The following is a 27,795-nucleotide window of genomic DNA, read 5'->3' on the forward strand; positions in this document are numbered from 1 at the left end:
CAGTTTTTTCAGTTATTTTCTCGACGCATATTAAACATGGTTTGGGAGAATATTAAACGTCCATCCTTTTCCAAATTACATTTGGGTCTTAGAAATTTAAGAAGAAAAATAATAAAAGATTAAACAATCATCGATACATCAGAATATTCGTGATCGCCACTGCACATTATTTTAAATAAAATATATTTATATTCGATTTTTACTCTTCGAAATAGTTTACAGCCTTTACATAATTTTTCAGATGCAGGATTTTCAACGGTCTGACAAGAAGTGACGGAATTTTTACTTTTTTTTTGGTAAAACGTGCTTTGCGGAAAAAAAAAAAAATTATTGGATTTTTCTAATTATTAAAATAATTCGGTAACAAATGCATGAATAGAAATCTGACACAAACAAGGGGAAACTTCTTTAAACTTAAGTAATAATACAACTCAGAAAAATTTTCAATTGCTTCAGTGATTAGTTTATTGCTTGAGTATTTTTGACGGACCCCTGTGAGTCCTGCAACAGGTCTTTTAATCATGATCAACCTGCATATAATTTTCCCAAGCGAGTGACTTCAGTTGCTCAACCTGCATGAAAATGTGTTCTCATTTTATTACGTTTGAGCTGTACAGATCAGTCATAATGGTTCCTCATCATGTTCAACATGCATGTATATCTTTCAGATGTGTTCCACTCACCCTTATTAAACTGTGTATAATATTCTTTAAAAATATTGCTTCTTCAAAATATTTGAGAGATATAACTTTGTTAATGTTTAGTTTTCAATGAATTGAAAGTTCATCGGGATGAAGTGTTAACAATATATTTCACTGATGGCGTTATGCGTAGTGATGTATTATTACTTAATATTCAGATTCCATTCAGACACTATAACGCTAATATCGTTCTTCGTTGTTGTTAATAAATACATATTTCTGTTATAAAGCGTTTTGTTATATCTTTCGTAACTCACGCATCCTATATATGGAATATCGAAATACGGATGAGCGAACGAATGAATAACCATTGAGCTCGATATTATCATATTCCAAACTGAGCACATTTTAAGAAGTTCCACGTCGTCAAATCACTCATTATTCACTAAAAAATCTTCATTTCGAAGTTTTTATAACTAAGTTTATTCTACACATTTCTAAATGGCCTGTGGGCCTACTTCTTCAGCCAAATACATTTTAACAACAGTACCCTATTGTATTTTCATATGGGTATCAACAAAACGTTAAAAGCACTAGAGGTCTGCCGGAACTCTAAAACACAATCATAAAATAAATGGAATTTGTTTTTAGGGCGTTTGAGATGCCACTTTCACTATGAAATATATTTTAAGAGTGGTGGGGGGTCCTGTTTTTAGAGAAACTCCTCTCCAATCAATTCCAAATCATCATCAGCAGGTGATGGTGGTTTTGATCATGTCAGAAGCTTTCTCAGCAATCATGATGGTTGGTATGTTTGTATTACCCCAAGTAATAGTTGGCATAACAGAAGCATCCACAACACGTAACTTATCAATTCCTTTTACCCTGAAAGAAAAAGCGGAAAATATTAATATAAATTGAAATTGGACATGTTTATATTTTTTAAAAATGAATGAGAAAAATGTCAGAAATTTTTAAACAATTTTATTTTTTATAGCAATTCAATAACGAATCTTTATATTTTTATTCGATTTAATAATAAGTTAAAGGTTCTTTCCATGGTTTAGTTGAGTTTTTATTTAATTGTTGGAGCTTTAGTTTTTTCTATTGTATTTAGTAATGATACATTATAGTTTGATTCTCACTAAATAATGATTCATCATTTATGAATGATTCATTTTTCAATAACGATCCATCATTGAATAATGGTTTATATTTTGATAATGTTTTTCTTTTTCTTTCTCAAATATTAAATTCAGAACCTTAATATACAGTGAGCAAAATAAGAAACGGCAACCCTGATGAACAACTTTTGATCTAATGACGTTCAAGGACTCAATCTTAAAAGATCGAGGGGGTGATATCAAATACGCTTTTTAATTCATTCAGATAAAATTTTAAGTTACGAAATCTGACTCGAAAACGTACTTTCTCCGAATAAACATACCTATTTTCGACGAATTCGAAATTCTGACCCACAAAATATAGGGGTATCTACAATCAGGGAAATACTATATGTTGTCAGGAGGGCGGTCCAAAGTTTGGATCCCTTAATGTTAATTTTACTCTTTGCGTATTTCGAGAATTGAAATTTTCGACAGTTAAAAAATTCGTTTTTACAAAGATGCAAAATATAGTTTTGTTATTAAATAACTATTACTTTTTATTTTTTTATTTTATTTAACTATAGTCGGAAAAATTTTGTATGGAAAGGCGCATAATTTTTACTTCATTTTAAAGAACGCAATTTTACATAGAAAAATACTAATTTCGAGCGAAAGCGGTCGAATAGTTTCCGAGAAATCGAATTTCTAAAATGTAACATTTTCAAAACTTTGGATAAAAGAATTTTATAATTGTGTGCAAAATTTCTTTAGTTACTTAAAAAGTTGAGACGTACTGAAATATGGAAGAAGTAAAATTATCTTTATGAAGACCCAACTATGGGGGCCCTACTTCACAGAGTGTAGCTACCCCCCCCCTCACCCCTATTATTTGAGGGTCAGAGATCCGAATCCGTCGAAAAAAGTAAGTTTATTCAAAGAAAGTACGTTTTCTGTCTAACATCGCAACTTAAAATATCGTCCGCTAATCAATTAACATATTTAAAGTTCCCCTCTTGCATCATCCAGATTATCTTATAGAACGTGAAGAACCGATCCTTAGATCAAAATTTATTTAGGGTGGTTCGTTTATTTTTGTTGCCATTTTGTTACACACACTTGCCATTTTGACAAGGATTCTAAATGAAAAGTGTTCATTTCAGAGGCTTGTTGTAGTCATCACAAATTCCATTATTAAACAAGATTGAATTATATTCTGATGAAGAAAAATAAATTTCGTACCTGAGGTGGGGATCGACGACACTTGTGGGATCATTTGGATCTCCCATTTTTACAGTTCCAACTGGATGACTAATGGATATGACAGCCGATCTTATGGTACACATGATTCTCATATGCAAATCATTCTGAAATGGTTCACAGCCAGGAAACGTTGTATTGAAAAGTTGAGCACCCAGTTTAGCCAAAGGAGGACTTGAAAGAATCTGAATGCATGTCTTTAAACCTAAAAGTCCAGATTCAACAGTTAATTTTCTTTTTTAAGATACCACTCTTATGTTACTCTCAGTTCTCATACAAATGCTGTTATCCCTTATAAATAAATGATGGTCAAAATTGCATTAAAAAAATTCTCTATTCCCTAAAAAAATGACCACAAAATATTTAAACAAGGTCTCCATAGGTTTGAAAAATTTAAAAAAATTGCTGGGGAAAAAAAACCCAACATCGCTATTTTAAAAGAATTCCGTTCACCCATATTTTCTTTTAACCGGCTTTGAACAGCCAACCCAATTCTGAGTGTATCGATGTTCAACTCCAAAATTTTGTAATTTTGAACCCTACCTAGGAGACAAGGGAACTCCTGGATCAAGCATTGGGGAAAACTAGCCTCTGTGGGGAACTAATCCACAATTGCGTTAAATGGAGAGGAAAACTACGAAAACCTCCCACGGTTAGCCCAGCGGCAAGTGGATTCTAACCCAAGATCGGTCTACCACTGAGGATATTGTAAGTCAGCTTCATTGTCGATGGGAGCCGAATTCGTATCAACCAGAAACCGCTGGGATTTGAAACTGGGTCACCTCATTGGGAACGCTCTATCTCTTAAGCCACTTTCATTATTATTTTATTAGAAGAAAATATATTGATGTGAAAATTTTATTTTAAAAAGTTGGATCTCCCTGGCCATTCCATCAAATGTTTTGTAGCATGAAGGCAGCGGGCTCAAATGCATATTTGTCATGCCCTTCACCAACTTGTGCTCTCAGTTTTTCAATTTATAAGGGCTTATAAGCCGTTCTAATGTTTCTTATATAAGAAAGTAAGCCTAAATATCTATGTGCAACAAAAAAAAGTTCATTCATTCTCGGTATAAATTTTTTTCTTCTTCATGAGAACGTTTAATCATTATGGGCATAATCAATGCCTTAAAAAATAAAATTTCTGTTTAATTCTGAGATTTTGCATCTTATCTTAAGATATACCTGGCGAAGGCATTTAAAGTAAAAAGTGGTAACTATCATTTGAAGAAGGTTACTTTTTTTCTCCATCGGATCAATTTATTTGTAATGACCTATGTTTTATTATTTTAAAATTTACAACCATTATTGAAATATTCTAAGGCTCGGAGTAACATTCACTAAATTTGTTGAGTACATTGTAAATTGATTTCATAATAAATAGTTCTTTCTGAGTTGTCCGAGCTCACGGGTCTTTGATTTTTGAAATTGCAGTCCATTTGGATACCTGAAAGGGACGTTAGCCAATCGGGTTCGACACACACGCGTAACGTCGTGCCTATTAAATTGATCCGATATCCAATTAAATTGAACCGAAAATCGATGCAGTGTGATAATAAACCCAATCGTTAAGCAAATTAACATACCGTGCACAACCACGTGATCAATATCCATTTGCTATAGTTTTTTAACTGATAGAAATCTCTACCATTAAGGAAAATCGTGATAGATTTATGAAAGAAAGGTTTTGTCACAGCCGAATACGCAAAATAATTTTGAGGGGTGGGGGGATTTGATAAGGTGTCAGATTTTGATAACTTCAACACACAAAAGCAGTTTTTATTTTTTCCGTTCAAAATTTCTTTATTTTTATTTAATTTTGTAAACGAAAAAGTTTTCCCGTTCTTTTGACACACATGTTACAATTTTAGGAACAGTTTCTTTTCTTTATCTTTCATTTATTTTTTAAAGAATAAAAATTCTGTGTGGTGACTTAATATTTCGATGTGCCAACCCTATAACATGTTATGAATAGAAATACCATTATTTGTATCCAAATTATTTGTCTATGAATTTTGAACTAAAGGTGGTAGCTAATGACAGGAAGAAGCTATTTATTTTAGGCATAAATGTCTTGCCAGTTTTTTCTTAATAAATGCAGTGTTATAAATACAGAAAGCCCCTCAACAGGAGATGTGTTCAGTCACAGTTTGTAAAAATTTTTTAAAAAAATAATTACAAAATTATAGAAAATAAGATATAATTTACTAATTTGTGTTGCCCACAACTCTCAATATTTTAAAACAGGCATATCTTGTCGTGAAATACGAAGGGACGAATTTTAAAGTGAAAACTAATAAATAATTTGTAACTACTGTAATAGAATACTAACACGCCCTTTTAAATTTTTTAAGAACCATGCTTACCCAGGTTAAGCAATAGTTTGCCAACCTAGGAACATGCTATGAAACATTTTGCCAACACTCAAATTTTCAAACAATTTAGGATCTTCTGCAATAAGTATAGAACCTTAATTTATTCTACCAAGTCTTGAAATATGAAAGTTTTTTCATGCAAACGGATACTTTATAAACTGCTTTTACATGTTTCTAAGCATCATTTTTATGCAATCTGAAGGAAAAATATCAATTTAATTTTGAACTATACTATTGGCTTCTAATGCTATAATATCACGAAAATTTACTGGTGACTTTATTTATTTGTTGAGAGAAACTCTATGTTTCAGTTTGAGTTGAACCCTATTATTAAATTTATTACCATAATATCGTGTATTATTAACTCTATTATCGTGTCATCAAGACGAATTCAATAAAATTAATAGCAGCGGCACCTATGACCAAAATGAAGCATCATGGGTATCAATAATAGTGCTTTTTACCCTCACTTAAGCGAATTAATACAATTCTCCCTTCATTTTGCTTTTCAGTTCGAAACTGTTTTCTTTGAATTCAATTACCCTTTCATAGTAACACGGTTTAAAAACATAACTATAAATGAAATAAACACGTGGTTTCTGGTAACTTTAGAAATATTAACTGCATTATATAGTATAATCTGCCTATGTTATCACTATCCAGTTGATCATTTAGATAACCTGGCGTAACGAATAAAAAAAATTAAGTAATACAGAATGTGCAACAAACTAACTATTTCGATCAGAGTTATAACCTAGCAAATATCATTGATGTTATTTTCAAATTATTTGATAAAATTTCTAGCATTATCCTAAAAGAACAAAACATTCGAAAGTCTCTCAGTCCTCCTATGACGTCATAGCAGCACGGATGAGTGGAAATGAAGGCTCCTCTATCTACAATTATACTCTAATTTGAGGGTTTAGGGTAAATCAATGCATTCGTACGAACAAGAGGAAGTTATAAACGCCTCTTATTGTACTGTCATCTGCTGATAATAGAGAGAACCTCAGTCAGAAATAAGGTAAATAGTTTACTTAAAAACAATGGTTTCCGTTAAGCCGTATATGAGAAAATTCCATTTTTTTTAATGTCTCTGAATAAAAAATATAGTTAAAGAGAAATGGAAAACTGGGATTCACCATTTGTTTACAATTGTACTGATTCAGCTTATTTCTTCGTATATTTAGAGTCTACGGTTTACCCGCAATCTAGTATACGGGCATTTATGCACATACACACGAATTTTGCATTTTATTATATGTATAGATAAATGTTTATAGATTAACATTTAATAAAAATTGATCTTAAGTAGTAAGAGATATTGAACCTATACCTTGTCGCTTTTATGTCGAGCAGTAAATATTCTTTAGTTACCTTCGGCAACGTCCATTAAATCCTGTGGATTTTCGAAGTAATTAGGATCAATTTCTGGAAAATCGTATGGATCTCTACTTCTTAATCTCACACTTCCCCGACTCTTAGGGTGAAGTATTTGCGATAGGCACACAATAAGAGGCTTTTTCTCATATGGACCAAAAACTTGTCGGTATGCCTAGGGAAAATGGCCCAAATCATTTAGATCTGCATAGATTAAAAAATTAATGAAAAAAAAAAGACATTCTCATTATTTTTTAAAGCGATTAATAATAGTAATTATACTAATAGTGGGAATATATGAGAGTTGATATCCCTTCGTCAATTCCACTTTGAATACTGGGGGACTAATGAAATAGGAATTAGGATTTTTTAATGTATTTATAATTAAAACATTTGTTATGTTGAAATCTAAATTTGAACATTTCCAGATTTGTTTGTAAATCTGAAGTATTTTTCTTAATGGTAGGCACACTTGACTTTTTTTCCCTTCGTCTCGGAAGATGCTGTAATGGTACCCGGTGGGCACCTGTGAACTTACAACTTAAGTCTGGGAGGCGAGCGACATTACTTACGCAACACTACCACAGACAAGTTCATAGAGTGGGCCACATACGCACAGCATAGGACAACATACAGAGAAAAACATCCATGCCTCGAGAGGGATTTGAATCTGTAGCCCTTGCCTTCGCAATCAGGCACCCTGACCGTTTGGCCACCTGGCCGGCTTAAATCTGTCATGAAAAATTGAATGTCAAACTTTTCAACTGCTGTAGGAAAAAATTACTACTTTTTTCCTAAATAAATAAATAAGCTTGAAAAAATCGACCGGACTGTGTAGGGGTCCGGGAACTGGCCCTGCATCGTAAAGGTTCTGGGTTTGAATTCCGGGCATGGCATGGATGTTCTCTCATCCTCTCTACTATTTGTCCTTACTGTGGGAGCAATGTTGGCCCACCTAATAGGGTGCCCCTGAAGGAGTGGCCACCAAATCTTCCCTAAAAAAAAGGCCTGAATTGACGAAATGTTAACACAGGTGGGCATTGGAAATAAAAATAAGCTTGAAGAATCAGAGTCTGCATCCGAAGAATTGTAAAAGGAAAAAATGCATTTCTGACGAAGCATCCATGAAAATAATTGAATCGTTCTGTTACAATATGGTAATCCTTAGGACACTAATTTGCATTTCTGCAATATTCCCTCGACTGAAAATACTGGTTACGAATAGCAGCGATACATGTTTCGCTATGAGGGGAAAAAATTTCTAGTGGTAACGGAATTTATGTTATAACGTTTGATTAATTACTAACCCAATTACTATTTTGGTATCACTATACGAAATATTTTTCAACGCTCTTGCTAGCTTAAAGCTATCCAAGTCCAAGTATATATCTAGTAATAGCAGTATTAGTATTTAGTAATATCTAGTAATATCTAGTGATATCTATTAATATCTAGTAATATTTCTAATTATAACTAATTTTAAAAACCACTGTTTCACAGTAAGAAGTTCAAAAACGCATTTTAAAAGCATCCCACTTACTACATCTGTCAGGAATATGTGTAGCCTTTAATTAATGAAATGGTAACGTTAAAAGAATAACTTTCTTTCCTTGATTTTAAAGTGAATATTATTTTCTTTTCATTGTTATCAGCACAAAAGAAAACTTACATGTTCTGTGAATCCTACTCTGATGTTTGCAAGAAGAGCGGGTAATTCCAAGAAATATAACAAATGATCTGGTATGTCACTGATTTCACCTTTCTTGTTATTACTAAGAAAGGCCATTAGACTTATACCAGACGTTGACACCAAAGGGCCTACAATGAAGAAGAAAAAATTCTTAACCCATTAATATAAATATCAAACTAAGAGGATTGAACAAAATTTAAAACTGGAATCTAATTTTCGATTAAAATGAAGAGGATTTTTTTTTTTTAGTTGATAAGTTACCAAGTCTGCCGACCAGTCTGTGTAGGGGGCAGGGAACTGTCCTTGCATCAGAAAGGTTCTGGGCTCGAATCCCGGGCAAGGCATGGATGTTTCTTTCCCTCTATCTGTGTTCTATGTCCTTTCTCCTTTGTGTGTGAATGTGACCCGCCCTATAAACGGGTTGTGGTAGTGTGACGTGGGCGACGCTGTTCCACCGCCGTGGCTTCGCCACAGGTGCCCACTGGGTAACGAAAAGAGAATTAGCAGTTCTGGCACTTTCTGTGGCCAATGGACAATAGCTCCAAGTGCCCGCCATTAAAAAAAAAAAAAAGTTACCAAGTCTAACTTGGTTCCTACACTAAATACATTGCTTTAAGATGTGGTTACTAAAAATGCATCATTTCTTTTTCTGAAATAGACTGATAGCAAAGTATATTAGGCATCGCTTTTGATTTACTTGAAAATCATGCATGACGAGTTTACTCGCTAAAATGAGATGAATGGGTTAAGTATTCTTCGGCAGTTAAACACAGTTTTAATTTTACATAGTTTTAAGTATTTGGTATTCAAACATTGACACACAAAGGTATTCAAAGTATTTTCTATTAAAATCTTTAAGATTTATTCATATGACTGGATAAACCAAAGCAAATACAGAATAATAATACTTAATAGATAAATGGGGAAAAAAAGTAGGCAACAAATTTCTTTAATTAAAATTTTAACTACAAAAATTACTTCGATATCTCTTTTTCCCTATAATCTTAGGAATAGTTATTTTTTTAAAGGTGGTGGAAATGGTAAAAAAAATGAAAATGAATAAGAACATGGAATCGAAATAGTTTTAAGAAAATACAGATTGATTTCGTTTTCATGTAATTATTCTGAATTGGAAATACTGTGAAACTCGTGACCGTCCATCATCATGAAAAAGAGGGAGGGGAGAAAAAATGTCGTATTGCAACCATTAGATCAATAATAATCGAACTATATTTGCTCTAAGACGAGACCATCTGTTTTCAAAGGACACGGATTCCCTATATTTTCGTGATTATCATTTGGTTGATTAAATAAGTAAAATACGAAACAGAGTTGAAAAGGGGAATTTACCTGTGCGATGATCGATGTAATTTCGGATATTGTTTTCGTCGAACAATCTCTTATGTATTTGTGAAACAGAATCATTTAATTCAAAGGCAATAAATCCTGCTTGATGATCTTGAAGATTCAAACCCACTGGAAGATCAACCACTAAAGGAATCTGTAGTAAAATTTAATTAGGAGACTGCGATAGTTTCAAACTATAAAGAACAATAAAATATCAATTTAGTCTAAGCATAAATGAGTCCAGTAGTGAAGGATCAAAAACACGATATTTTTTTTCTAGATCTTTCACTTACAATAGCGCTCTGTATTGAAAAAGTGAGCATGCAAAAGTTCTAATTTGGTTTAAATTTTGCATAAAATGAGTGACACTACGATAAGTTTTGTTTCAAATATGCTTACTTGACATATAATACAAGTTGAGAACTTTTAAAATTTCATTATTACCAATCATTATTCTTTCAATATTTGCTTATATTAATGCTGAAATGAAATACAAAAACATTTCGGTAATATTGTTTGAATGACGGATACTTCTTTGTTGTTTTGATAAACCTTTTTTTTAACTAATGCCCGATTTGACTATCCCTTTATGCCGAGGTTAGCATAGGCCAAGAAACATGACAAGTTTTTTTTTTTTTTTTTTTTTTTTTTAAGGTTTATTTTCCCTCCCCAACCAAATGATATTATTAATGGGGTAGAAATTACTTGCTTTATTTTTCTATCAGATTCTTTGATGTCTTTGCAACAATTTTATTACTAATCTGTTTTTCTACTTCAGTAAATTGCGTTGTTTCGAATAAAAATAAGGTGACGACAGATTACTGATGACAAAAACGATTTCTAAATTTAAATTAAAGAACTGCCAGCTGGGTTGTGTTACATTAGTATAGTGAGAGCTCGATATAACGACTCCAAATCATTCAAAATAAATGTTATAAAGTGAGATGTGCTGACAAAAATAGGGTAAATATTTTTATGTAACTATTTTGACAAACAATGCGATATTTAAGAAACTGCAAGAATGATTGGTATTAACAAATGATTTTCAATTGTTCAAAAAGTTTTTTTTTACATAAAAATACCATTTTAAATAATGATTATTCCTATTATAAGAGGGGGGGGGGAGGACACGTTATGAGCAGCCTACAAAATCATGTGAATACCATAGTTTTTAACTTGAACATAGACCACCCAAGAAGATTTCACAAAAAGAGAAAATGGAATCATCAAAACAAAACAAATTTTCTTGTATCCTTTAAAAAGAAATTTTTGATTGTGAATGCATCCTTCCATATGGGACTTGATGAGCATGACATTGCATTTTCCCCTCTCAATGACCAACATATCTTCTGTCTAACGATCCCGAACACCTTCGTTAAGAATAATGGTGCTTATTACATCACTACAAAGCCTTGCTTTTTCGCAACGGTAGTCGAAACTAGACTAGGTGAATATTAATTTCCGAAGATGACGTATTTTTGTAATTCTAATTTCATGTTCTTACCTTTAAGTCCATGAGATGACTCATGGGACCTATTCCAGACAACATGAGTAATTTAGCTGACCCTACACTACCTGCAGATAGTATGATCTCTCTTCTAGCTCTTACTTCTCTTTTAATACCATTAAAGTCAAATTCAACTCCTGTAGCTTCATGATTATCTATAAGGATCTAGGAAAGTGAAACAACAATTTTACTCTCGCTAATAGTATTAATAAGGTTATTCTTGAAAATAGTAATAATAATAGCTATTATTCACAACTAGACTTTAATAATTATTATAATACTTCATTAAAAATTATTGCTAACTGAAGGGAAAAACAATTAATCATTTTGTAATAATAAGGCAAATAATTTGACCATAACCTCTGAGCATTTTTTCATGTGAATGCTATCGTTTTTTTCTTCAAATACTATTTCCCTAAATGACAGCCTGCTAAAATTCTACTACTTAATGAAATTCCCGTCTAATTCATTACTTACGTCGGAGAACAAGTGTTTTGTTGCGTTTATACAATTGCTTTAATCGATAGTGTTAATTGCTTAATCAATAGGATCTCGATTTAATCAATAGTGTTTTGCTCTTGCCTTATTTCAAAGTGCTTGTAGAATGTTTTGTTCCTAAAGCTACTGATTGTCTTTTTATAAATGACATTTTTTGTTGAAATATACAAGTTTAAAGACGTTATATATAACAACGGGTCACGCAAATGTTGCGACACGTTTCTAGAAGAGTTAGGGCACATCATCAGCAAGAAACCCATTCTCGAAAATGTCATCGCACGCGGCTAGAGGCGCCTCCCTCTAGTGACCTGTCCAGAAGTACAAAAAGAATAGGGAAGAGCATGGGTGTCTGTACAATTTTAATTCTGATGATGTGCCCTAACTCCCTTAGAAATGTTTTGCAACATTTACGTGACCCCCCCCCCCATTATATATAACGTTTGCAAATTTGCAGATTTCAACACAAAATAGACTAAAAATGTCATTAAAAAACTGTATCTTAGAGAGAGAAAGCGATAACAGAATTAGTATCAGAGATACGAAAGTATTTAGATCTGTCAAGAAAAATCTGATCGAACGGAAAAGAAATGCCTTAACATTCAAATGAGTAAAAACGTTTGTATTATAATGTTATAATGCCATTTTTCAGAAATAGTTACTTTAAAGTAGCATACTGAGTCAACTCAAATAGCACTAAATTATGTGTTTACTTAATTACTATGTAGTAGTTGATAGGGATTATTATGTAGTAATAGATTGGGAGAAAAGAGTTTTCACTGGGCCTAAAAAATTTGTTAATGATTGTTAAAACTATCAGGCACTTTTTTTAAATACGCTACTTTATTGTTTAGAATTCTCTTAGGCCGAAACTTTAAAACAGATTTATTTTGAAAAATGACCTTTAGTGGTGGTCATCAAAATCTTAAATGCTGTTTCATTATCTGATTGTGAACAATCAGATAATGAGAGATCTGTGTAAATATTCTTATAGAGAATTTTTTTCTTTTGAATTTTGTGTTTCACAAAATTGCTAAAAAAAATTTAGATTCAGTTTTTTTAAATATAAAATAATTATAATTAGTTTAAATTTCCATTGAATGTTTTTGCTGTCTTAAATTTAATAATTCCTAAAATAAAACTGATATGAGTGTAAAATTACTTAATATAAACAAAGTACATGTAAACAGTTGTCCATAAGTATTATAAAATGAAAAAATTAAGAATTTTCCGATTCCTTTAAAATCTTTCTTTTTTTAAAGATTCAAATGTTTAGGATGTAAAATGACTATCTGTAAGATAAAAAATCTTGCGAAATGAGCGAAATTTAATAAGTTTGTATACTTTCGCACGATAACAACATCAGCTGCCTTACTAGTGACACTCATTTGTGAGGGGAAAATGTTGATAAAGAAATCCTGATAGTTAAAAACCAAGATTAAGTTCTATTAATATAAATTCAAAACAAATTCATATAGTTTTTTTTTAATGGGATTATCAGAAATGAAAGATAATCTATTTTTAAGAGGATGATCTGAGGAGAGAAAGGTGATTTAAACTTAACACTGCTAAGGGCAGTCGATATAGGGTTGTTAATGCTCACCTTTTACGATGTACCTTTTCTACTTATGATATAGCTCTGAAATTTTTTGGGGATATTGGAGATCATATCAGTTGTATGCTGTGATAATGTTTTAACGTTCACGGGAATGCTTTTTGAGAAATAGAAAAATGTTTGATTAAACTTTTTAAGAAATTAAAATTTTACAGTTCATAATTTTTTTTTTTTTAAATTTCTGCCAAAGATATGCATTAACATTTTTCCAGTGTTAACATGTATATGTAAATAATCTGTGAAAAAAATCTGAAGAGATAACTTGTTTAGATGGTGAGAAAAGTTAAATCGAAAAAGGTCAGATTTAGCATTATTGATTTATGCCCTACCCTTAAGTTGAGACTATAATAACAATGCATTTTATTTTAATAATCATAAATAATATGGCATTTGGCGGATTTTTACAAAATTTAAAGGTAGCATAAGAGTGTATTAGGCCGAAAAATCTATCCATTTTCATTTTTAAAGAAACTGCTTTAAGTCTAAGAGCGAATCCTAAATAGTTTTTAAAAATTCTTAAAATTACACGCGATACAGCAGTTCGTGTCAGGTGTTCTATCCTAATCCTCGTCAAATACCTAATTTTACTGCCTATATTATCTCATTTAAAAATTCATTTTCCAAAACATCAATTGTTTGAATTCTTTGCTCCTCTAAAATATTTCAACGAGAAGACTTTCAAAATTGAACTTTAAGCTAAAAAAGTACGTATTTTTTTCACCAAACAACTAACCTAAAAATAAATATAATTCAGTAGACGAATGAAAATTAAAAAAAGAAAAGAAATTTAAATGTGTACTATACAGGAAGGTGAAAACTGAAAATTCATCATCATCCTTGTCATAATAGGAGCCTTCCTTGAAACACATAGAGTTTATAAATAAGTTACTCTTAATAAATAAGTTGAAACATTTCTCCTTATCGTTTTCTTTGTCGTTAAATCAATTCAATACACTAATTGTTTTAAAATCAACATAAATGGAGTCCAGACATCAAAGTTTTGTACGTCCTCTAGATCTATTACTAATTGGTTCATGTTTTAATACTTATGGCGTTGAACTGTAGTTGTATATAAACAGCAAATGTGACAGCTTCATCTCATTCTGTTTAACATGAATGTTCTCTTAAATGTTAAAAATTTCTGTATTTTCTCTTCTTAATTAGATCGGCATTAAAGATTGATTGAGTATTCTTTTGTTGTTGGGGTGGGAAGGAACGTCCTACAAAGAAACATTGGCTATTACGTTGTTTCGAATTTTCATATTTCTTTTACTCGTTTTTTAAATTTGTGATTAAATAACAAAACTCTCAAACAATTTGTGTATTTTATTTTTTTCCTTTTTGTTCCTTAATGGCTGAGTCTCTCAAAAGTTGACACAAACAAGTTTGGAGAGGAAAAATTGAAATATTGACATAATTTCATAGTTTTTTGCTGTTTCAGGAAAGTTTTTTCTACTGATAGTGGAATGATAATTTGTTTATCCTTTTTTAGCATGAAACACATCAACCCACCCACAAGTTGTCAGCTGTCTCTTAAGTGAATTTAACTTATTTTACTAAATTATTTGTAAATAAATTTTGATACTGCGTTACTTTACAAAAAGTTTAAAATATGCACTTAACTGATATGCACTGAGAATTGCACTAACTATATGGACTGCAATGAATTAAGCGCTTAACCTTTTACGGTTCAGAGAATCACGTAATAAAATTAACGTTACAATCATTAACACTGATTTTTGATTGAGAGAATCTCTACAGATCATAGGTTTCAGGCCTAGAGATGTAGTTCTTTTTAAAACTATTTATCGCTCAAACGCAGTTTCACGTTTCTTTTTTCATAAACAGCTAACCCGATTATTTCATACCAAGCATTTATCTTGGAATAGCAAAATATTCGTATCCCTCAAAACATTTTAATATTTTTGGAATATCTACTTCATTTTTTTCACGAATCTGGAACCACTTTCCATATTATTTCGAAATATTAGTGAGCCAGGTAAAATATTAACATATAATTTAATTATACTAGTGGACTGCTCCCCCTGCTCGCTATCGCTCGCCAACCCCCGAAAATTGCTACGCAATCTTCGGGGGTTGGCGCTACTAACAAGTAGCGCCAACCCCCGCTACTAACTTCTAACTTAGTAGTTAGTAGCGGGGGTTGTAGTAGTTCGTAGCGCTTCGCTCGCTACTAACTTAGGTACATTGCAAATGCACAAAACTCTAAGAATTCAAAACAATCATTCAAATCCATATAAAAACTTTTTTTTAAAAACAAATTACATCTTTTTAGTAAGTACTAAGTCATTAAAATAAATAAGAATTCAAATAAATGACATGTAATTTGTTAAACCTATTAGAAATGTGCTATAGTATAATTCGTGATATAAATCAGAAATCGTCAAATAAATTCGTAATATATAAATTCGTAAAAAAAAGCGCTTTCGTCAAAATACTAAAATAGAGATCTATCGACAAAGACTACACACTTCTGCCTAGCTTAATAGTATGAGATTGCCGCAGCTGATGCTCTCTGCTTATTTCAGTTTCCGTTTTTAAAAGCACTATATGTTGAGCCACCTCAGTAGATTTAGCATGTGACATTTTTAGCGGCAATCATGGGTCGATTCGCCGTGTAAGAGAAATAGTAACGTAAACAAAACAAAGCAAACGTTACTACCGGCGGAAAAGAAATACAGCCAAAATTTGGGAGCCACGTAAGAGAATTATATATATTAGATATATTTATGATGTTAGTATGCGATGGAACAGTAGTTAAGGTATTGAACAGTCACTTTTAAGGATTGGGGTTCGAGCTCTAGTGGCGGCTTAACCATTTCAGGTATGCCGCCAACCTCTTCTCCAAGACGCAGAGTTTAGTCGTACTAAGAAGTACGAAGAAAAGATCCCTAAATAAATAATACACGCTATGCGTGAAAAAAGATTAAATATAGAATTAAAAAAAAGAAGTAGAAGAATAAAATACCTTAGTAACCATTGCCCGCGAAAGAATGTCCAAATTAGTTCTATTTTCACTGGGTACAAGGTATGCCTTGGCTGCGTTACATCTTTGACTTCGACGAAGAGTAGCCTGATGGTCCCAAAACCCTTAAAAAGTCATGAAATATATGAACCAAAAATAAGACATAAATTTAGACATCACTTTAAAATGAAATCTTTTGGAAAATTTGAAAAAGTCGAGAACTTTGTGGCGAGTAGACGATGGTCCGGTATTCTTGAATTCACCTTTAATTTATTGTATATATAATATTGGTACATATTTATTAAGTACAAGTATCCTGTTCATTCTAAATAAATTTTAATCTAATTACACATAATAATTAAATGGTGATTATCCTTTCTCGTATTCTTTAAAAAGATCACGTGCTATGATCTTCATATTAAGAAAGATATTGATAACTTTGGCTGTCGTCATCATAAAATGAATTAAAGTTTTCACGTTATTAATCTGTAAATGATTTACTTATCTCTCATTTATTAGCACACTCATGGACAAAAAAATTAGCGCACCAAGCGTCAAAATGAAATGAAATTTTACATACGTAATGACTACTTTGATATAAGTAAATGATTAGAAAATCAAAGATTGTCGTTTTTCTTTGATTTTCTAATCATTTACTTATATCAAAGTAGTCATTACGTATGTAAAATTTCATTTCATTTTGACGACACCTTCTTGGTGCGCTAATTTTTTTGTCCATGAGTGTATTTACCCTTCCTTTTTAATGACATTTTCTGTCATCTTAAAGTTTCGTTTTGAATATTACGCGAAATTGGAGGCTCTAAACTAAAAATATTGTTCCTTTATCATATTCTATAAAGCACAGAGGTTCGTTTCAATTGGCGATGAATTAAACAGTCCTTAAGACTTCAAATACTCATCAGAAGAACTCCTATTTAGATAAGCTTGGAGGCGTAACCCTGGAGTTTTCGACATGATTCTAAAATATTCTCCCATAACTCCATAATATTAATCCTATCACCCCAAAATTCAATTTTTCCTGAATATTTCTCTTTGTGGCCAAAATTACCACAACTATTGCTAAGGTGGCAAGAATGTCGCTAATCCGTGTTTTCCATAAGAAAAGCCTTAGGCGTCATTTTCGCTTTAAATTACGTTAGAATTACGTGACTCTCTTGTAAATTTTCTTATTAAACTGTTTACTTAGGGTCCATTTGAGATATTTAGCCTTAACTCAAAAGAAAATTCACAAAATTATACACCTACAAACTCGTAAAAATATTTTAAAGTAATCACATATTATCTTATTTTGCAATATCTTATGATAAAGAGCTTCAGTCGCTGTTTTACCTTTATTAAAAGCTAATTAAGTAATATCAAATTCTCAATAAATTTTATGATCTATACATTTTTTTTTCACTTCTATTTTTTAAAATTTGTTTAAACGTAAAACGGTGTTTAGCATGCGTAGGCAATCAAAATAATGAATACTATTTAAAATTCAAAAAAAAAAAAAAAATATTAGTACACAAACACAATTAATTGGGATTTTAAGCAAAAAATATATGTGTGAATGAAGTTACAAAGGAAGCCGAGCAAAATTATTATGTTCAAATTTTACGCATATAGCGTATTTCGAATACTTCAAAATATGCTACGTAAATAATTTGATATTTACGTAGTTCCAGAAATTTTTTATCCTAGATAGTAGCAAAGGTAATCTAATATTTTAATAATTTAGAAGAAAAAAGTTTTTTTTCACCATTCTTCTTCTTCTTCTTCTCATTGGCACGACAGCCCAGGATGGGCCTTGGCCTTCTCAACAAGCCTATGCCAAGACATTCTTCCCTTAGCCAAGGTTCTCCAGTTAATTATCTTTAAAATTTGTAGGTCCTTTTCAAGGCAGTCTAAAAATCTTAGGTTTGGTCGTCCTCCTTTTTTTGTACCTGTTGGCCTGGCACAGAAAACTTTTTTGGTTGTCCTGCTATCCTCCATTCTTATAATGTGGCCTGCCCATTTTTTTCACCATTATCTACCAATAATTTAAACAGATGGACGACATGTTCTTAAGAAAGTTTATAAAACTTCTAACTGTTTTAAAAAGTCTTTCTAAAGTTCATTATCACTGTGAAAATATTTTGTATAATTTTGGAGGATGGGCAACAATATCGGAAATTGTTTCTGCCTAAGTTCTATAAAAGAGAGTTTGGGATCTTTAAATTGGAAATTTTTTAGTTTTGATGTAGCAAACTGTTTAAAGTAACGAAGTCAAGAGAGGTAAGGAAATAATTGTCTTTTTTTATCTTTCGGGGGAAAAAAAAGGAACCATGTTGCAGAGATTATATTGCATTTCTGTCCACATTATCACAAGTGATACAATAAATTATTTCAAAAGCTTAAAATGTGGTGGTAAGTTATTTAATCTTTTATAAGATCGTAAGCAGCGTACTTCTTGCTACATTCATTCATTTTTAAATGCAGATGGTAAGTCTCACCTATGACGTGTGCTGTCATCTGTTGTCAACTTCCGAAAGTAGGAGAAAAGAATGAAAAGGACCTTGTATACATAACAGTAAAAGTAGCGTGAAACCAAAAAGAGAGATGGAGGCTCATTATGCTTTCGTTCATTTCACAGAAATTCGAGTTTATGCCCAATTCTTTACAGTAAGGAAAATTTTGAAAACTCCCACTCACCTTCTCACCAAAGAAAAAAAGTATATAGTCTTTATAATGAAATTAATTTTAGGTAGAAAGCCAAATAAATAGAGAGCATTGAACAAATCAATCTCAATTTCAAAAACATTAGTATGAAAAAGTGACCCAATAAAAGGTTCATCAAGTTTGTACTCAACCGAGAAAATTTGAAAATTGAGAGAAAAAATTTGAAGAAACATATTCTTTTTATAAACTCACGTCCATCGAAATATGTTTGTAAAATTGAAGGAAATAATATCAATGCGTTAAAAAGTGGTTAGTTTAATTTTTAAAATTAAAATGAAATGAGAGCCTTCAAAATTTCCAAGGGATTCATGATCACCACTTTTTAAATTTTCCCATGTTGTGAACTTCCCTGTCGGTTACAGATTTACACCACTTTCTGCAAGGGATGTAATAAAGTGTTAGATATTTTCAAACTAATGTTTGTCAAATTTTGTTTCTAAACATCTATGCGTGATAACTTGTACAAGCTGACATTTAAATGCATAGCATAAAATACACATCACTTTAAATTCAAATTACTCAAAAAGGTTAAAATTTAAACAAATTTTACATTTTTCCACCGGAATCTCGTTTAGAAATAGATTTTATTACCACTAGAAAAAATTCTTAACAAAGCGGAATAAATTGGAGAAAAAAATCGGATCGATTTCAGTACTAAATAGATTTTTAAATGAGTAAAATAATCGGTACAGATGCCAACTCTCCACGGAAGATTTTCTTATTATATTTTAAATGGTAGCAAAATTTATGCTTTGATATTTCATTTGTGATTTATTAATTTTAATGTAAAATTATTTTGACTACCACTATCTATTAATAATTTAAAGTTCTGTATAGTAGATTTATTAATAACCATTATAAGCTGCTTTTAAGTGTTGAAGAAATCTAAAAATATTTGACTGATATTTCATTACCCATAGGAAAAAAGTTTCTCAAATCGAACAAATGTTGGCAACCATGAATGAAGCAGACAGTAGTTGCTTATCGTTAAAGATCAGTGTTTCCTTACTTCTAATCGAACACGCCTTTACCAAAGCTTTAATAAGCGTTCTGATTCGCTCCACCTTAAATACAGGGTGTCTCAGTTAAGCGTTTCAGAACTTCTAAGAGGGGTAGGGGGCATCCTGACAACTCGAAATCATATAGCAGGTAGGAAATGCTTTCCTGAAGCTGTGATGTACACAGAAGCACCATTAAGACAAGAGACCGTAAGTTAAAAATCGCTATAATAATACATTCATTGAATAAATTATATGGCACATGGGCCAAAAAAAGTGTTCGAAGTTTCGCCGGCTACAATGTACACCTCTCATCTCCGGCGCATGGACATTCGAACATTCTGCAATACTCCAGGCATATCTCGCAGGCAGCTACTACGATTCTTGCAACCAGCATTATCAACAGGGGTGTCATAAACCAGTGTTTTCATATGACTCCAGAAATCAAGACATGATAGGTCGGGTGACCGAGGTGGCCATATAATTTTTTCAATGTATAATTATAGCGATTTTTCACTTACGCTATCTTTTCTTTATGGTGCTTCTGTGTACGTCACAGCTTCAGGAAAGCATTTCCTACCCCACATTGCTATATGATTTCGAGTCGTCAGGATGCCCCCTACCCCTCTTAGAAGTTCTGAAACGCTTAACTGAGACACCCTGTATATGTATGCTGGGTGCTTAATGGAGGACTTATTAATTTAAAAATTAGAATTCTCAGAAAAAAAGGGTGATGAAGAAATGTAATAAAAAATTGTCAAAGCTTTTAAAATTTGATGCAGAAATTTTGGGAATTTAATTACAAAATTACATTCAAATTACATTAATTTGAACTCGTTAAAACGTGGAAGAAGAATGTCGTACCGGTCTAGGAGGTTGAAACCATGTATTCTATTAAACAACATGTGTTTCTGATACTAGAATATCACAGGTTAAGTTGCAGTCCAACTCGTATTCCTTTCTTTTAAAAAACACTGAGCAGAGTACAGCGCTATCTTTCGGCTACTTTTGTAACTAAATTAAGAAATTTCTGCTTTAAAATTTTACAGCTTCCACAATAGACATACTGTTTATTTCATTTCATACCTCTATCGCCTTTTGTTTTTGAGATTTTTTAATTTTGAAATCAGTCAGTCATTTTTAATATTCATAAATTGAATATTGCACTAAAATGATGAATATCTACTCCAACTAAATAACAAATTGTGGGGGGAGGGGGGGGGCATAAAAAATGTTTTCAAATACTCTTTTCTTTAAATCACGCTTGATCTGGATCTAAAATCGATATTCGGACTATCTCGAAAATAACGGAATTTTGTCACTAATTTTTTAAAAAATTTTTTCGGGATTTTAGAAGGTATGAAAAAGTAAAAAAGTCAGGAAAATGTTCAGGGTAAATAGAAATTAACATGATACAGATTTTTAGTTACCATGCTGCCTTGGCCCATCGACATCTACAAATTCAAATCCCATTTCCCTCGCTGCTTCCATGATTGGGCCTTTAATCTCTGCCTGATAGTGAGGCCTTTCAACGTCTACCGGACCTCCTCTTGTGTGATATCCTAGAAAATATAAAATAAAGACACATTAAACTACAATTCATAGACATTTCTCATTACGCTAATTCATTTTGATTTGTTGAATATGTTGTTTCATAACTCTAAGCTTTAAGCATAATATTTCTGAATGAATCGCATGCAAATTGATTCTGAAACATTGTTGTTTTTAATTTACCAAGAATAGAGTGATATTTTTTTTAAAAATAAGGTTAATATTAAAGTGTTCTAAAAAGTTAGAACATCTTATTATCGAATTTTTCAACAACCGATAAAATAATTTATGATAATAGCAAATATTATTAGATGCATTTTATTTTTTACATTTAAGATAATATTTAATGTAATACAATGCTTCTTATTATTTTATCACAAACATTTTTAAAACAATAGATAGTTTAAACAAGCTAGTTATCAATGTAATAGCTATATTCTTTTCTCCATTTTTTTGTCCCGTTTTTTTCAACAGATAGTCAAACACCTTAATTTTAGGGAATTTATATCGAAGTGACAATATTCCACTGCCACCACAACAACAAATACTAATTGTATTATCTTTTTCTAATATTTTAAGAAAATATAATAATGTTGTCGGTGGCAAATATTAATACATGATAAACAATCTATATATCTATACATATAATAAAATAAAGATTTTGTGAGTGTATGTTTCTATACCGGATTGTGGGTAAAGGGTAGATTATAAGAGTACAAAATTTAACATGAGATTGAATGAGTACAATTGTAAACTTATTACGAAGCCCGATTTGTGATTTGTACTTATATTTTTAAATAAATTAGAAGACTTTTAAGAAATGGATTTTTCTCATTATTTCAGCGTAAGCCATTATTTTAAAGTGAACCATTATCAATTTTTTTAAAAAATATTTTAAAGATAACATCATTAATATTTGCTAGTTTACAGCTCTAATCAAAAAAGTTTTTTATTGAGGGATTTGTAATGTTTCATTATTTTTTATTCGTTGTGACAAGTTCACCGAAAGATCGTGATAGTATAGGCGGACTACGACACCAAAGAAGTATTTTTAAGGTTATTTGAAATCACTCGTTTATTTTGTTTATTGTTATGTTTTTAAAACGTGTTTTTATAAAACTAAATAATTTAAAATCAACAGTTCCCGCAGTGGACTGATCGTTAAGACACGGTTTCCAGTGGAACTCCGAAGTCAAGCATCACTGGCTGCGATCAGTGTGCGGGTGGCTGACCACTTTGAGCAGCCTGCAAAGGGACCGAGGGTGTGTGGTATCGGTCCTCGTTAGACTGCTCTACTGTAAAGTGTTCGACTTCGCGCGCAGGTTGTCGGGCTACTGAAGCAGGGGAGCCATCCCCTCTGCAGAGAATAAAAATTGTTATGGCATGTCTTCGGATCATCCTCAGACCGTCGCCTTGGCCCATTGTGCTGCTCCAGTGCGACGTTAATCAACATTTACAACAACAATAATAAAGTCAGCGGCCATTGTGATAAAAAAAATGTATTGTCTTAAAAAGCAAATTTAAGAGTAAAATTACTGAGGATAAACGTTAAAAATAAGAAATAAATAAAAAAAAGAACAGAAAAAACACCAATAGTATTATTGACACCTATTGAAATTAACTTCATAAATAGTTACAAATTGAATTAAAATAATAAGTAATGTACAAGAAGCCTAAATTAGTGGAGAAATTGTACTAATTCATTTAATAGAGCGTAAAAAGCCACCAATCTGTTTTTGACGTCAATGATGCTTAGCTAATTTTGATATTAGATACTAATAGAAAGAAAAATAATAAGCTATGTCATTGAAAGTAAAATGAATGGAGAAAATGTACTTATTCGGTACGAGGAACTGCAAGAAGTCGCCTTACTGTTATTGACACCGATGATACTCAATTTTGATATTAAGCACTACTGGCATCACGGTAATTGGAGCAGTTTTAAAGGGTTTTTTTGTAGAACTGAATAATTTTAAAATCAAGGGTAATTGAAATAAAAGAAAAAGTATTTTGTATTTAAGAAGTAAAATTAAAGGAGAAGTGGTACTAATTGGTAGAGGAGAAGCGTAATAAAACGTCAATAATATTATTGACGTACATAATAATTAAGTAGTTACAAATAGACGCCCAGTGGCCGAGTGGTGATCTCCTGACATAAGTCTTGGGTTCGATCTTCGGCCGGCAAGGTCGATTCAGCCTTCAGTGGGTCGATAAAATGAGTACCAAGTATGCTTGGGTACTGAACCCTGGTGGTTCTGCGCTCGGTGAAAGCTTCATGAAGTAGTAAATCAACTCAAAGTCCTTATAATCGAAGTAAAGATTCACTAAGTACTGTTTTTATTTATTATAAATATTTTTTTCTGTATTTTTTTTTTTTTTTTTACAATTCTCAATTGAAATTTGCATTAGCTTCATAAAATATCGGTTTTTAATACTGGAATATAAAGGTATATATTAATTTACATTATTATATTTGTTACAATAATTTTCATCACCTAACCTTGTGAGAGGGATTCCAAATTGGCGTTATCTTCCAGCTTCATGAAGTATTGAAAGACGTCTTCATAACTCCAGCCAGCTGCACCCAGTGATGCCCACTCGTCATAATTCTTCCTGTTTCCACGATTGGCAATAAGGGCGTTAATAGAACTACCACCACCTCCAAGAGTTTTGGCAGAGGGAAAGAGTATTTGCTAATAACAAAAATACTTCTGCAGTTTGTTTGAATATCTTCAGTACTTATGTATTATACCCTTCTCGCCAAGTGTGAAAATAAATTTAGAAGTAGTTCAAAGTTAAATATTACCTCATTTTTTCATACAATAAATTAACTCTATTTCTTTATGATAAATACTGGGTAAAAATAAATTTGAAAGACACCAAAATGACTTAGGAGCAGTGTTGTCGAAAATGGTCGATGGTATAATACGTTAGTACCTTTTATTATAAAAACGAAAAAAATCTTAAAAGGAGGACTAGACTCTAAATCGGGAATAGTCTTCCTTTTCCTTTCCTTTTTTTAATTTATTTTTAATTTAGTGACTGATTAGTTTTTTAATTTATTTTTAATTTATCGTTATAGCAAAATGATGGTTAACAATGATCTAGAAGAAGAAATAAAATGAAATTGATAAAAATTAAAGAAAAAATGGAGGCTTCCTTTAATATCACAGCGTCACCTGTAAAGTTTTAAATAATTATTATTTTTCATTAGCTGTGATAAGTCAACACAAGTAAAATTAGCATGGATAATTTATGAGGGTGATACCACCGTATTTTGAAAAGTATATGAAACAACGCGTTTCTTTAGTGAATGATTGTGCTTTTAAAACATGTTTCAATACAGCTAAACAAATAATGAGTGGTCAACAAAAATTATAGAAATAAAAGAAGTTATTTATTGCCAATTCACTCAGAAAATTGTGTTTGCGGACAACTTTGACTTTCATGGATTGAATAACATTATGAATATAGTTCTTCTTCCTTTTGATAATTTACGTTTCGAAATCATTTTTTAGTAAATCTTATGACGTAAATGCACTAGAAAGTGCAACAACAGCAAAAATAATCACAGAATTTTTTTTTTTTTAATATTAAAATCAAAATCAGCAAGATAAATGGTAGGAGGTAAAAAAAAAGAATTGCAGTATTATGCTATCAGTTCGCCAAAAATGAATATAAAAACATTATTTCCATTAGAAATTAGTGTCGAAAATTACTTTTTTGATTGGATTAAATCTTGACTATCACGAATCAGTATTATAAAAGCGAAAAAAAAATTTAATACTATATTGCTTTGTTTGCTAAGAATGGTTATAAACTTGCAATATCACAAATACTTTTTACGCAAATTTCATACAGATCTCTTAATAAATTGATTGTGGTCCGGGATAACCTGGTTGACAGGGCGCTGAACTCAAGCCAGTGAGAGCGGGAGTTGAAATCCAGCCGGCCGAAGACTACCCGTGTAGTCAATGGTGACTAGTGCACGTTAAATCTGCCGGGTCACAAAGTCCTACCTGTTCCAATAACAAATTATGCCTCCGGGAGGTGCTGAGTTGGAGATGGATCGTTCTCTGGTTCAGGTCAAAATGATGATCAGTGGATGAATGAATGGATCTGCCCTATAAATGGGGTTGACGTATTTGTGTGGCAGAAGTCGAATTCTGAGCCATAGATGTCGCCATTGGAAAACAAGAACAATCGCACCCCTTTCCTAAATTTCCTACGTCAACAACAACAATTATAAATTGCTTTTTTCTACCCAAGCATAGCGTGGGTATATCTGCCAGTAAAAAAATAAAGGAGAGCTGAAATGTTAATCAATCTGCACGCTGTGAAAACTACAATATGATTAATTGTATACCCGATTGATAAGGGATGCTCCAGTATATCGTTGAGGGGTTGTTCTGTACCGCCAATCGATATCACTCGCAATGAAACTTCCCGCAACAGAAGGTACATCTGTCAGAATCGGTGGCTGTTTTCCTGCTTCTAAAAGCAAGACACTCACTCAAGGTATCTCTGAAAGACGAGCTGCAACCACTGAACCTGCAGAACCTCCACCAACTGAAGAGAAACGCTTTCATTAGAAATAAACTCTTATTTCACTCAAAAATAATTCATCTTAAGGGGACATTCAAATAAAAAAAAGTGCCATTTTTATTCGATCACTTTCAAATTTTAAGAGTAGCACAGTAGCTCTGTACACAGTTTTGTCACTGTGTAAGCGGTAAGTGGTTATGACAACCTTATAAAAATATAACGTAACTAGGCTTTAAATTTTTATTTTGTCACCAAACATTTCTTCAAAAACACGCTTTAATTATGTTTGTTCAGTTATTATTGAGTTAATCAAAAGCCTTTAGAATTAAACACTACATATCGAAGAGTATCTGAAATTTTTTTAAACATCGATAAGGCAAAAATTGGGGCACGATGAATTTTTTGAAGTTATGAGAACATGGAAAAGTTCCATTACGAGAAAAAGCAACTTTGTCAACGAGAACTACATATTGATGTATGGATCCTTCACAAATTCATAATCTCATAAAGGAAAACTCTGACTTAAACACGGTTAGTTGCACATTACTTAGTAAAGAGTAAATTTTTTAAATACCTCAAAAAACCGAATAATGAATTTTAGAATAATTTTTCTTATTTTGAACTTCCGGTATCCCCTTAACATCTGTAGACTAACGACTAAAAATCAGGGGAATGTTCTCGAAAAATTTTATGATTTGAGGACGTCCATATATTTATGTAAAATATTAATTTATTTGTGTAACAAAGATTTTTTCTTTTCAAATTGATGTATCTAATATCAGGTGTAGATTGATTTCATTACTCAGCAGTTTCAAAATATCATATAATATTATTTGAACACCGGTAGAGCGAAAGATAATTAAAATTTGTTTACTTTTTGCTGAAATTTTTCTAAGACGAGTAAAGCGTTTTCATTTACTAGTTTCAGCACGGTGTTCTTCGTTTGTATTCTCGGTAAGACAAAGTTACCTCATTCAAAAGAACAGGCGTATTTCTGATATTTTTGATATTTCACTACATAAAGATCATATGTTTTCGGGTCAACCTTTTGCTTCAGGCTGGTACAATAGGTGGACTAGAATGGCTGTATCGTTCCAAGTGCCGTAAGCTAAAGATTAAAGAAATTTGAGGACTGTCCTCAAGATTTGAGGACGTCTGGTTAAGTTAGGGATAACCCATTAAAATAAAATTCAATACTTTGAACTTTACGACACTTTAAATATTAATATGGAATATTGTTGGGGGAAAAAAATCGAAAAATTTGTAAAAATTTTAAAATAATGCTGCAAATTGCTAAAATGGCGTCAGTATGAAAATTTTCGCAAAATAGAAAGCTAAGAAAAAGCGTTCTATTTGAAGTCTTATGCTACAGCAATAAAGTGAATTTAGAACTTACCTATTATGTAATCATACTCTTGTCTAAATCTTCTTTTTGTGTTGGGAGACTGTTTCTGCTTCGTAAGTGAGAGAAGTAACAATTCGAATAGAGGGGAGAATGGAAAAGGAGTCAAATACATCTTTTCTTGCATTACAATTTTGGGATCCATGATTTAGCTAGAAGAAATTTTATGAATGTTCTTCA

General features: G+C 31.8%; 1 protein-coding gene across 1 annotated transcript; it reads right to left on the bottom strand.

The window, feature by feature from the left end:
- LOC107443446 (glucose dehydrogenase [FAD, quinone]) lies at positions 1-27,795 on the bottom strand. The gene is given in 11 exon segments (XM_087158430.1): positions 1-1,526; positions 2,987-3,209; positions 6,756-6,933; positions 8,428-8,576; positions 9,799-9,949; positions 11,300-11,467; positions 16,402-16,523; positions 21,548-21,679; positions 24,169-24,361; positions 26,035-26,237; positions 27,610-27,795. Coding segments are annotated over 11 exon segments (1,806 nt in total). The 5' UTR covers positions 27,761-27,795; the 3' UTR covers positions 1-1,390.

Source organism: Parasteatoda tepidariorum, chromosome 1 (assembly GCF_982258835.1).
Source record: "Parasteatoda tepidariorum strain Cologne lab strain chromosome 1, Ptep-v5.0, whole genome shotgun sequence".
Lineage (NCBI taxonomy): Eukaryota > Metazoa > Arthropoda > Arachnida > Araneae > Theridiidae > Parasteatoda > Parasteatoda tepidariorum.